At 48.6% G+C, this 13814-nt stretch overlaps 1 protein-coding gene across 3 annotated transcripts in view; it reads left to right on the forward strand.

Annotated features, from left to right (window-relative positions):
- Nucleotides 1-13814, forward strand: part of LOC139537966 (roquin-2-like) — a 48149-nt gene that overhangs the window by 14874 nt on the left and 19461 nt on the right. For all 3 annotated transcript variants that reach the window (XM_071339895.1, XM_071339904.1, XM_071339887.1), the window contains exons 4-8: nucleotides 668-901; nucleotides 3012-3187; nucleotides 5550-5750; nucleotides 8424-8556; nucleotides 9719-9840. In XM_071339895.1, coding sequence (XP_071195996.1) covers nucleotides 668-901; nucleotides 3012-3187; nucleotides 5550-5750; nucleotides 8424-8556; nucleotides 9719-9840 — 866 coding nt within the window. The remainder of the gene's footprint in view (nucleotides 1-667; nucleotides 902-3011; nucleotides 3188-5549; nucleotides 5751-8423; nucleotides 8557-9718; nucleotides 9841-13814) is intronic.

Raw genomic sequence — 13814 nt, forward strand, 5'->3', positions numbered from 1 at the left:
TCTGTGTTTCTGTTCATGTGTCTGTGTTTCTGTTCGTGATTCTGTTCATGTGTCTGTGTTTCTGTTCATGTGTTTCTGTGTTTCTGTTTGTATTTCTGTGTTTCTGTTCGTGTTTCTGTTAATGTGTCTGTGTTTCTGTACATGTGTCTGTGTGTCTGTGTTTCTGTTCATGTGTCTGTGTGTCTGTGTTTCTGTACATGTGTCTGTGTTTCTGTTCATGTGTTTGTGTGTCTGTGTGTCTGTGTTTCTGTACATGTGTCTGTGTGTCTGTGTGTCTGTGTTTGTGTTTCTGTTCATGTGTTTGTGTTTCTGTTCATGTGTCTGTGTCTGTGTTTCTGTTCGTGATTCTGTTCATGTGTCTGTGTTTCTGTACATGTGTCTGTGTTTCTGTTCATGTGTCTGTGTTTCTGTTCATGTGTTTGTGTGTCTGTGTGTCTGTGTTTCTGTACATGTGTCTGTGTGTCTGTGTGTCTGTGTTTGTGTTTCTGTTCATGTGTTTGTGTTTCTGTTCATGTGTCTGTGTCTGTGTTTCTGTTCATGTGTTTCTGTGTTTCTGTTTGTATTTCTGTGTTTCTGTTTGTGTTTCTGTCCTTTTGTGTGCGTATTTCAGTATTTATGTTTCTGATGCCGTCTTCTGACATTTGAACCCTTCCTCTCTGCAATCCAGGTGTGGTGACCCTCAGTCCGAGCGTACTCAGTCGGCCCATGCAGAGGAAGCTGGTGACACTCGTCAACTGTCAGCTGGTGGAGGAGGAGGGGCGGTTGCGGGCGGTGCGGGCGGGCAGGTCGCTAGGGGAACGTACCGTCACAGAGCTCATCCTGCAGCACCAGAACCCACAGCAGCTCTCTGCTAACCTGTGGGCTGCCGTCAGAGCACGGGGATGCCAGTTCCTGGGGCCTGGTGAGTGGTGATTGGATGATACACCTGTCAGTCATATGATGTACTGGACCTAGTCAGTGGTGATAGGATAATACACCTGTCAATCACATCTTACATTTACATTTAAGTCAAACATCTTCAGCATGCTTTTCTCTCTGTGTCCTATTCTCCCTCTCTACTCTGTAATATGATGTTGCAGCACTATGGTGTCTTATAATGATTACTCATAGGGCAGATCCTGAGCGAGGGGTTTCCAGTCTGACGACACCAGTACAACACTGTATCATTTCCTACAGTGTGATAGGATTCCCTCTTGCTGTAAAAAAAAAAAATATGATGAAATGTCAGATATGTACTAATACATATTATGTCATTTATTTATTTGATCAGGTTAGCCTCATTGAGATGAACAATCTCTTTTACAAGAGAGACCTGGCTAAAATAGCAGCACACAAAGTTTCAGACACATTTACAACATAAAACACAAAGCATAACCTCCCTAAATGACTACCACCCTGTAGCACTCACGTCTGTAGCCATGAAGTGCTTTGAAAGGCTGGCCATGGCTCACATCAACACAATCATCCCGGAAACCCTAGACCCACTCCAATTTGCATAAACAACTCCCTCTGCAACTGGATCCTGGACTTCCTGACAGGCCACCTCCAGGTGGTAAGGGTAGGCAACACATCTACCACGCTGATTCTCAACAAGGGAGCCCCTCAGGTGTGCATGCTTGGTCCCCTCCTTTACTCCCTGTTCACCCACGACTGCGTGGCCACGCACGACTCCAACACAATCATTAAGTTTGCTGACGACACAACGGTGGTAGGCCTGATCACTGACAATGACGAGACAGCCTATAAGGAGGAGGTCAGAGACCTGGCAGTGTCTTATAACGTTAGCAAGACAAAGGAGCTGATCGTGGACTACAGGAAAAGGAGGGCCGAACACACCCCCATTCACATCGACGGGGCTGTAGTGGTGCGGGTCGAGAGTTTCAAGTTCCTTGATGTCCACATCACCAACAAACTATGATGGTGCAAATGCACCAAGACAGTCGTGAAGAGGGCACGACATCACCTTTTCCCCCTCAGGAGACTGAAAAGATTTGGCATAGGTCCCCAGATCCTTAAAATGTTCTACAGCTGCACCATCGAGAGCATCCTGACCTGTTACATCACCGCCTGGTATGGAAACTGCTATACTAGGTGGTGTCAGAGAAAGGCCCAACAAATTGTCAAAGACTCCAGTCACACAAGTCATAGACTGTTCTCTCTGCTACCGCACGGCAAGCGGTACCGGAGCGCCAAGTCTAGGTCCAAAAGGCTCCTTAACAGTTTCTACCCCCAAGCCATAAGACTGCTGAACAATTCATCAAATGGCCACCCGGACAATTTGCATTGACCCCCCCCCCCCCCTTTGTTTTTACACTGCTGCTACTCGCTGTTTATTATCTATGCATAGTCACTTTACCCCTATCTACATGTACACATTACCTCGACTAACCTGTACCCAGCACACTGACTTGGTACCAGTACCCCCTCTATACAGCCTTGTTATTGTTATTTTATTGTGTTACTTTTTACTTTATTTATTACTTTAGTTTACTTAGTAAATCTTTTCTTTACTTTATTTTCTTAGAACTGTATTTTTGGTTAAACGGGCCTGTAAGTAAGCATTTCACAGTAAGGTTGTATTAGGCGGATGTGACAAGTACTATTTTATTTTATAATAATACATAAATAAAGCATAGTGATATCAATAATACAGCATAGTAATATCAGATACTATGTAGTATGTACTAGTACTTAAAACATTCGTTTTGGAACATAAGGCCACTGATATGTACTAGTAGTACTTCATAAGTACTATGCAGTATGTACTAGTACTTAAATAATTCCTTAATTAATCCTCTTCATCCCCTTTGGAACATAAGGCCACTGAAATGTACTAGTAGTACTTCATAAGTACTATGCAGTATGTACTAGTACTTACATAATTCCTTAATCAATCCTCTTCATCTGCTTTGGAACATAAGGCCACTGATATGTACTAGCAGTACTTCATAAGTACTATGCAGTATGTACTGTAGCTACATGATGACAGTTGTGTGTGTCGTCTGATACAGCCACGCAGGAGGATGCTCTGAAGCTGGTGCTGTTGGCACTAGAGGACGGCTCAGCTCTGTCCAGGAAAGTTCTGGTCCTTTTTGTGGTCCAGAAGCTGGAGGCTCGGTTCCCTCAGGCCTCCAAAACCTCCATAGGACATGTGGTCCAGCTACTCTACAGGGCCTCCTGCTTTAAGGTGAGACCTATTCTATTGTATATTGTATTGTATGTGCCCAAATGCACTTATGATGCACGTAGGCATGCAAATACACACACATACGCACAAGTACACATGCACATGCACACACACACACACACCAACTCATACACGTCACTGACATCGATAACGGTCTCCATAACCTTGTAGCCTACAGGCTGTCGTGGTTTAATATAATGATAATAGAAAATATGGTTTTATCAAAGTGCTAAAAAAGTATTTTAAAAGTGCCAGAGACATAACTAGGCACCATACTGTACCGTACCACCAGTCATGATTATTGATGCACTCTGAAGAGGTGCCACCTTCTGCCTCTGGCACTCATCATGCCCAGCAGTGGAGAAAGCTTCCGCTTGTCACTTACCATGTGTTCCTGAATCTCTCTGGGAGAGAGATTTAGATTTATATTGCCAATTATGACACATTACTGTAGCTGTCATTGGAAACATGTTCCACATGAAACGACTCAAATGGTCCTCTCTCTGCTCACTCCTCTGCTCACTCCTCTGCTCACTCCCAGTGATAGAAACTGTCTGCTAGTGGTGACGTGTGTGCGTGCATAAGTGCGTGTGCATGTGTGTATGTGTGTGTGTACTTGTGTGTGCACGTGAGAGATAGCCTTGTTGTTGAGTCCTCCAGCCTGTAAGCATGGTTGGCATGGTTGGCAGGACTGCAATGCCAACCATTTACCCAGGGTGAAACACTGTTCTATATTTTCCCCAGTTGCCCATTCGGTCACCGAGTCACAGTCACAGAGGGACAGTCACAGAGGGACAGTCACAGATGGACTGGCCTGGTGTCTTATGATGATTACTCATGGGGCAGATTCTGAGTTACTGTTACTGTAGATCACAGGGTTACTGTAGGTCATTGGGTTACTGTAGGTCACTGGGTTACTGTAGATCACAGGGTTACTGTAGGTCATTGGTTTACTGTAGGTCACAGGGTTACTGTAGGTCATTGGGTTACTGTAGGTCACTGGGTTACTGTAGGTCACTGGGTTACTGTATATCACTGGGTTACTGTAGGTCATTGGGTTACTGTAGGTCACAGGGTTACTGTAGGTCATTGGGTTACTGTAGGTCACAGGGTTACTGTAGGTCATTGGGTTACTGTAGGTCACAGGGTTACTGTATATCACTGGGTTACTGTATATCACTGGGTTACTGTAGGTCATTGGGTTACTGTATATCACTGGGTTACTGTATATCACTGGGTTACTGTAGGTCACTGGGTTACTGTAGGTCACAGGGTTACTGTAGGTCACTGGGTTACTGTAGGTCACTGGGTTATTGTAGGTCACAGGGTTACTGTAGGTCACAGGGTTACTGTAGGTCACAGGGTTACTGTAGGTCACAGGGTTACTGTAGGTCATTGGGTTACTGTAGGTCACTGGGTTACTGTAGGTCACAGGGTTACTGTAGGTCACTGGGTTACTGTAGGTCACTGGGTTACTGTAGGTCACAGGGTTACTGTAGGTCACTGGGTTACTGTAGGTCACAGGGTTACTGTAGGTCATTGGGTTACTGTAGGTCACAGGGTTACTGTAGGTCACTGGGTTACTGTAGGTCACAGGGTTACTGTAGGTCACAGGGTTACTGTAGGTCACTGGGTTACTGTAGGTCACAGGGTTACTGTATGTCACAGGGTTACTGTAGGTCACTGGGTTACTGTAGGTCACAGGGTTACTGTAGGTCACTGGGTTACTGTAGGTCACAGGGTTACTGTAGGTCACAGGGTTACTGTAGGTCACAGGGTTACTGTAGGTCACTGGGTTACTGTAGGTCACTGGGTTACTGTAGGTCACAGGGTTACTGTAGGTCACAGGGTTACTGTAGGTCACTGGGTTACTGTAGGTCACAGGGTTACTGTAGGTCACAGGGTTACTGTAGGTCACATGGTTACTGTAGGTCACTGGGTTACTGTAGGTCACTGGGTTACTGTAGGTCACTGGGTTACTGTAGGTCACAGGGTTACTGTAGGTCACAGGGTTACTGTAGGTCACAGGGTTACTGTAGTGATGTGAATTTGTTTGGTTTATTGGGTGTAGGTTTCTAACTGTATTGTATGTCCCAACCCTCCCCCCACCTCCTCTCCCTCCCTCCCTCCCTCCCTCCCATCCTCCGCTCCTCCACTCGCACCCCCTCACCTCCCCTCCCTCCCTCCCTCCCTCCCATCCAACCCTCCCTCTCCTACCTCCCATCCAACCCTCCCTCTCCTACCTACCTACCTACCTACCTACCTACCTACCTACCTACCTACCTACCTACCTACCTACCTACCTACCAACCTCCCTCCCCCCACCCTACCTCCCATCCTCCTCTCCTCCCCTCCCTCCCAGGTGACCAAGCGTGACGAGGACTCGTCGCTGATGCAGCTAAAGGAGGAGTTCCGTGCGTACGAGGCGCTGCGTCGCGAGCACGACGCCCAGATCGTACACATCGCCATGGAGGCGGGGCTCCGTATCTCCCCTGAACAGTGGTCCTCTCTGCTCTATGGAGACCTCATCCACAAGTCACACATGCAGTCTATCATCGATAAGGTATGAGACCTCATCCACAAGTCACACATGCAGTCTATCATCGATAAGGTAGGAGACCTCATCCACAAGTCACACATGCAGTCTATCATCGATAAGTTAGGAGACCTCATCCACAAGTCACACATGCAGTCTATCATCGATAAGGTAGCAGACCTCATCCACAAGTCACATATACAGTCTATCATCGATAAGGTTTGCTGTCTGCCTCCCCACCACTGTATTACTTTTATTTATGTAACCTTTATTTAAGGCAAGTCAGTTAAGAACAAATTCTTATTTACAATGACGGCCTACCTCGGCCAAACCCTAACCTGGACGACGCTGGGCCAATTGTGCGCCGCCCTATGGGACTCCCAATCACGGCCGGTTGTGATACAGCCTGGAATCGAACCAGGGTCTGTAGTGACACCGGTTTGCCAGGGACCATGTCCCAGGCACCACGTCTGTAGTGGACCACGTCCCAGGCACCACACCCCAGGCACCACGTCCCAGGCACCATGTCTGTAGTGGACCACGTCCCAGGCACCACAACCCAGGCACCACACCCCAGGCACCACGTCTGTAGTGGACCATGTCCCAGGCACCACACCCCAGGCACCACGTCCCAGGCACCACGTCTGTAGTGGACCACGTCCCAGGCACCACACCCCAGGCACCACGTCTGTAGTGGACCACGTCCCAGGCACCACGTCTGTAGTGGACCACGTCCCAGGCACCACATCCCAGGCACCACGTCCCAGGCACCACGTCTGTAGTGGACCACGTCCCAGGCACCGCGTCCCAGGCACCACATCCCAGGGACCACGTCCCAGGCACCACATCCCAGGGACCACGCCCCAGGCACCACGTCCCAGGGAACACGACAGGGACCACGTCCCAGGAGGGTCCACGTCCCAGGGACCACGTCAGGGACCACATCCCAGGAACCACGTCCACCACGTCCCAGGGACCACGTCAGAGACCACGTCCCAGGGACCACATCCCAGGCACCACGCCAGGGACCACGTCCACCACGTCCCAGGGACCACGTCAGGGACCACGTCCCAGGCAAACCGGCGACCTAGGGATCCCCATCATACGTTAGCAACAACAACAACAAAAAATCACGTCTTGTCTTGTCATCAGGTGAATGATAATGGCAAGGAGAAGTAATCAACATTTTAAAATGAAAACATTTAATAGATAGTTTTCCATTATTTTGACCTCCCACATTATAACTGGAAGAGGAAATGTAAACTCTATTGACTGACAGCCTGCCACAGGGTTCAATCCTCGGGCCGACTCTTTTCTCTCTATATGTCAATGATGTCGCTCTTGCTGCGGGTGATTCCCTGATCCACCTCTACGCAGATGACACCATTCTGTATACATCTGGCCCTTCTTTGGACACTGTGTTAACTAACCTCCAAACGAGCTTCAATGCCATACAGTAGTATGGTAGCCCATTGACTGGTAGCCTATTGACTGGTAGTCTGTTGACTGGTAGTCTGTTGACTGGTAGTCTATTAGCGGAGACTTTGAAAAAGCACATGTCAGTTACTCCAGTGAGTGTAATTGACTCCAGTGAGTGTAACTGACTCCAGTGAGTGTAATTGACTCCAATGAGTGTAACTGACTCCAGTGAGTGTAACTGACTCCAGTGAGTGTAATTGACTCCAGTGAGTGTAACTGACTCCAGTGAGTGTAATTGACTCCAGTGAGTGTAACTGACTCCAGTGAGTGTAATTGACTCCAGTGAGTGTAACTGACTCCAGTGAGTGTAACTGACTCCAGTGAGTATAATTGACTCCAGTGAGTGTAACTGACTCCAGTGAGTGTAATTGACTCCAGTGAGTGTAACTGACTCCAGTGAGTGTAATTGACTCCAGTGAGTGTAACTGACTCCAGTGAGTGTAACTGACTCCAGTGAGTATAATTGACTCCAGTGAGTGTAATTGACTCCAGTGAGTGTAACTGACTCCAGTGAGTGTAACTGACTCCAGTGAGTATAATTGACTCCAGTGAGTGTAATTGACTCCAGTGAGTGTAACTGACTCCAGTGAGTGTAATTGACTCCAGTGAGTGTAACTGACTCCAGTGAGTGTAACTGACTCCAGTGAGTATAATTGACTCCAGTGAGTGTAATTGACTCCAGTGAGTGTAACTGACTCCAGTGAGTGTAATTGACTCCAGTGAGTGTAACTGACTCCAGTGAGTGTTCTTGACTCCAGTGAGTGTTCTTGACTCCAGTGAGTGTAACTGACTCCAGTGAGTGTAACTGACTCCAGTGAGTGTAACTGACTCCAGTGAGTGTTCTTGACTCCAGTGAGTGTAACTGACTCCAGTGAGTGTAACTGACTCAGTGAGTGTAACTGACTCCAGTGAGTGTAATTTGCTCAACATTAGGAGTTGAGAAATAAAGTTGGCATCATCAGAAATAAGATATTCTCCTCTTTTCCTACTGTAGGTATGTCATTCAAAATTAGTTTATTCTATTGTTGCTAGAGATATTCATAAAAGCATTCCACTTTTATTGTAATTTTTAAAAATATTTCGTGGATCCCCTGCAGTACCTCCGCTGACCCCTGGTTGAATACCGCTGGTGTAGACTCAGTACAACCATATTCAATTGCACTTCATTGAGTTGTTAGGTGTTTCTTCACTAACTCTATTGGATGATGGTCACTCCCACAGCTCCAGTCCCCAGAGTCCTTTGCAAAGAGTGTCCAGGAGCTGACGATAGTTCTACAGAGAACAGGAGACCCAGCCAATCTGAACAGCCTCAGACCACAGCTGGAACTACTGGCCAACATCGACCACAACCCAGGTAGACACAGTACAGATCAATCCACATCTTTCAGCTCAGGGCCTGGCGAACCCAGCAGCTTCCCCATGCAACTCCCTTGAGGTTCAGACCAGGGTTTCCCAAACTCTGGCTGCATGTTTCGATTTTTTTGCCCTAGCACTACACAGCTGATTCAAATAACCTACGCTTGATGATGAGTTGGTTATTTGAATCAGCTGTGTAGTTTTAGGGCAGGACCGAGTTTGGGATGCCCTAGTTTAGATCATCACCAATTATAGTACTGAACAGAAGAGGTAACATGATAATGCACCATTGTTTCATGTTAGTGGGTGAAAACTGGCTGCAGTGAATACACTATGACTCACTAGACTTGTAAAGAAATGCAGAGACCGGGCCTGTGAGACAGGTGGAGAGACCGGGCCTGTGAGACAGGTGGAGAGACCGGGCCTGTGAGACAGGTGGAGAGACCGGGCCTGTGAGACAGGTGGACAGACCGGGCCTGTGAGACAGGTGGAGAGACTGGGCCTGTGAGACAGGTGGAGAGACCGGGCCTGTGAGACAGGTGGACAGACCGGGCCTGTGAGACAGGTGGACAGACCGGGCCTGTGAGACAGGTGGACAGACCGGGCCTGTGAGACAGGTGGAGAGACCGGGCCTGTGAGACAGGTGGAGAGACCGGGCCTGTGAGACAGGTGGACAGACCGGGCCTGTGAGACAGGTGGAGAGACCGGGCCTGTGAGACAGGTGGAGAGACCGGGCCTGTGAGACAGGTGGAGAGACCGGGCCTGTGAGACAGGTGGACAGACCGGGCCTGTGAGACAGGTGGACAGACCGGGCCTGTGAGACAGGTGGAGAGACCGGGCCTGTGAGACAGGTGGAGAGACCGGGCCTGTGAGACAGGTGGACAGACCGGGCCTGTGAGACAGGTGGAGAGACCGGGCCTGTGAGACAGGTGGAGAGACCGGGCCTGTGAGACAGGTGGAGAGACCGGGCCTGTGAGACAGGTGGAGAGACCGGGCCTGTGAGACAGGTGGAGAGACCGGGCCTGTGAGACAGGTGGAGGTATCTGTGGTATATCTTTGTGGGTTTTGCGGGTTTGTTTAGAAGCTGCAGACACTATGATATTGTTTAGAAACAAGGAGACAGGGATGTTGATATGGGATGTGTGTTTTGGTGTGGGTAGATGCAGCGGTGGCTCCGTGGTGGGAGGAGCTGGAGAGTGTGATGCTGGCTGTGAAGGTGGTCGTTCATGGTCTGGTTGAGTTTATACACAACTTCAGTAAGAAGAGCCATGAGACAGCACAGGTACAGAACCGGACATCACACACACACACACACACACACGCATGCACGTACCCACACACACGCATGCACGTACCCACACACACGCATGCACGTACCCACACACACACGCATGCACGTGTAACAGATGTATAGTGTACTCTCCATGCGTTGTGTTTTAAAATAATAAATCACTTCGGCCAGTGGTCCCAGTTGAGCATCATTTATTTCTGCTGTGGTTAAATGGGAAACAGCACGTTAGTTGTGCAGGACTTAACAGTGATGATGGCTGTCGATGGCAAAATCCCTCGCATCACATTTTCATACTGGGAAGACCTGACGTTCGCGATCTCCCCCTATCTGCAAGCGGGGCCAATCACAACACCCCTTATTGTCATCAGAGTTGAACTAACCAATAAGAATGCTTGAACATCAAATACACATTTCTTTAGAGGCAAGTGGAAACATAACCAACCCTGTTACATTCTCCCCTGCTGAATTACACTTGCATACTACAAAGAAACTAAATGAGGTATGCAATACCTTGCAATACATATGTCACCAAATATTCCAGTGCAAAGACTATTCTCTAAAGAGAATTAGGGGAATTCAAAGACCCCGTAGGAAAACATGTCTGTTACATGTTCAGTACACTCAGTGACAATAAGAACCTCAGACAGAAAAACCTTGGCCTACATGACCCCTGACCCATTACCTCTATAGGGTCTCTTGAAAGTTAAAAGTTAAAAAAAATAAAATGTGGCTACAGACTTGGATTCTAATCCTACACCCACACAGGTACTCTAATGAATTCTGTATGAAAAACCCTCTGTGTCTGCATAGTCTCAATGAGTCTCACTGGGCGTTTCCTAACTCGACCAGCCCCTGACCTGACAGTCCTAACAGAGTTATCATTACGTTTAACCTGTTCAACTACAACCACCATTGGTGGGTCACTGTCCACAGTCGATGGGTAGTCAAGGTCAAAGGTTCTGTGACTGTTGCTGGAGCTTGTGCCACCAGTGGCATCTTCAGAATGCCTTTCTTCCTCAGAGGGTTCGGACATTTCTTCTCCAAAGGTTACCTCTGACATGCTTGTGCCACCAGTGGCACCCTCAGAATGTGGTGAGTTCTGAGGGTCCCTCGCCAGTGGCCCATCTTCCAGCACATCTAGGGTCTCTTTTTCAGAGGGCTCCGACTGTGTTTCCTCCGAGGTCTGTTCTGATACCCACACACTAGTCCTCTCACCGATGTCCATTTCTGGTATATCATTCATGGATGAGTCCTCCATCTCCTCACTCGGATCCTCACGGTCTCCCGTATTAGGTGTCTCTAAGGCAGTGTCAGGGAGAGGCAAAAAGTTTACAGGCATTATCAGATTACGGTGGACCGTTTTCTCCTGGCCAGTCGACATGTTCTGTATCTTAAAGATATGGATGTCACTATTCTTCTCCGTAACAATATAGAGGTTGTTCTCCCAGCGATCCGCCAGCTTCCTCTTTCCACGTTCACCCTTATTCGCCAGCAGCACCCGATCACCGACCTCCACTGGAGCTCCTCTGATCTTCCTGTTGTAGAGGCCCGCATGCCTCTTCAGCTGTTTGGTTGCCGACAACTGTACAGTCTCCATGGCCTCCCTCAGGTCTCTCGTCAGGGACTTAACGTACTCATCATAGTCTACAACATTTGAGTCTTGTAGCACCGTACCAAACATCATGTCGACAGGCAGACGTGGGGTTCTCCCAAACATCAACTGGAAAGGGGCGTGGCCCGTGGTTTCATGGACTGTACAGTTGTAGGCGAAGGTCAACGACTTCAGCTTCTGGGGCCACCTGTGCTTCGCTCTCGTAGGTAAAGCCCTGATCATGTTTCCCAGCGTTCTATTGAACCTTTCGACTCCCCCGTTCCCCATCGGATGGTAGGGAGTTGTGTGCGACTTCTGGACTCCTGCAGCACTCAACAACTCAGCAATCAATTTACTTTCAAAGTTGGCCCCTTGGTCGGAGTGGATACGACGAGGAAAACCATACACACAGAAGATGTTGTTCCACAGCTGAAGGGCCACTGCTTTAGCTGATTGGTTCGGACACAAGAAGGCATGGGCCATCTTAGTAAAATGATCAGTGACGACCAGAACATCCAAGGACTTGTTGTTGGAGTCTTCAGCAGACCAGAAGTCCACACACACCAACTCGAGGGGCTCAGTCGTGATGATGTTCCCCAGTGGAGCTCTGGCCTCTGGCTCGGGGGCCTTACTGAACACACACCTCTTGCAGGTCTTGACATACTCTCTCACATCCGACTCCAGACCATGCCAGAAGAACCTCTGTCTCGTCAAGTACAACGTCCGCTGTTGCCCCTGATGACCGGCTTCATCGTGGACACCCTTCAAAACTGTCGCTCTCATTGAGGTGGGTACTACATACTGGTACGTCTTCCTCTTTGACAGCAAACTTTTGGTAACGCGATATAGTACACCCATTTTCAGAGTGAGCTTCTCCCAGGTCTTCAGAATCCGCAGAGCCTCGATTGGTTCATGGCCACGTTCCCTCCTAGAAGGTCTACGGCCCCTGTCCACGTAGAAGACAACTCTGGCGAGTGCATCATCCTGGCGCTGCTTTGATATCAGGTCATCACGGGACAGCACTCTCACATCTGACATCTCAGATGGCACCAGTGACTGAGTGAGCTGAGGCAGTAGCAGCGCACAGTTCTGTAGACTAGCCTCCTCTTGCGACCTCAGGACTGCTGACACCGCTTCCTTTGACAGAGAACCAGGAGAAGGATAGGAGGTAGTTTGGCAGTCCATGACAATTTCACAGGCATCTGCCTCAATTGACGGTGAGCAGCTTTCGAGGTCGAATGGGTGGTTCGACCAGCGGAACACATCTTGCACCTTCTCAGCATGTACTCCCGCAGCTTCTTCCAGCAAGGCCTTGTATGGAACCCTTGTGATGCGGTGGAGAGCGCTCGGCTGCACAAATGGCTGTCTACTGAGTGCATCAGCAATGACATTTTTGGGACCGGGGATGTACTTTATGTCAAACTCGAATGGAGCGAGTTTAGCAACCCATCTCTGTTCACAGGCGTCCAATTTGGGCTTGGACAGGATGTATGTTAATGGGTTGTTGTCTGTCCATACAGTAAAAGGCTTGCCCCTTAGCCAATGACTAAACTTCTCACAGACTGCCCAGCGTAAAGCAAAAAACTCTAACCTATGGGCAGGATACTTTGACTGTGCATAAGTAAGAGATTTGCTAGCGAATGCTACGGGCCTGGCTGCAGACCCATCCTCTGGCACTTGGGAGAGGACAGCACCTAATCCATTACTAGATGCGTCTACAGACAGCAAGAAAGGTCTACTAAAATCAGGGTGGGCTAGCATGACCTGATCGAGGAGAGCTTGTTTCAACTGACTAAAGGCCTGTTTGCACTCACCAGTCCAGTCTGCTGCTGTGAGTTTCCTATGTATTCTTCTTTTCCTCTTTCTTTTCCCATGGCGTGGTGCCTTCGTCCCAGTTGTCAGCCCATGCAGCGGCTTAGCGATGGTGGAGCACCCCTCAATGAACTGCTGGTAATAGACTATCATTCCGAGAAAGGACCGAATCTTCCCCTGGGAGGGCACGTCCGTGTTATCCTCCATGAGATCCTTCTCTGTCATCCCTGCAATAGCCTTCACTTTTTCCGGGTCTGTGGCCACACCTCCTTCACTGATGACATGCCCCAAGAACCGCACTGACCTCTTCATGAAATGGCATTTCTTTGGAGCCAATTTCAGATTATGGGCCTTGAGACGCTCAAAAACTGACTCCAAGCGTTGCAATCCAAGTTCTTCAGTCGGGGCAAAAACCAGCACATCGTCCAGGTAGCATAGAAGGCTAGAAAAATTTTGATCCCCAAAAATGCTCAACATCATCCTCATGAATGTAGCTGGGCTGTTGCACAGTCCTTGTGGAAGACGGTTATATTCATATAACCCAAAAGGAGAAGTGAAGGCT

The sequence above is a fragment of the Salvelinus alpinus genome, chromosome 1 (assembly GCF_045679555.1).
Source record: "Salvelinus alpinus chromosome 1, SLU_Salpinus.1, whole genome shotgun sequence".
NCBI classification, from domain to species: domain Eukaryota; kingdom Metazoa; phylum Chordata; class Actinopteri; order Salmoniformes; family Salmonidae; genus Salvelinus; species Salvelinus alpinus.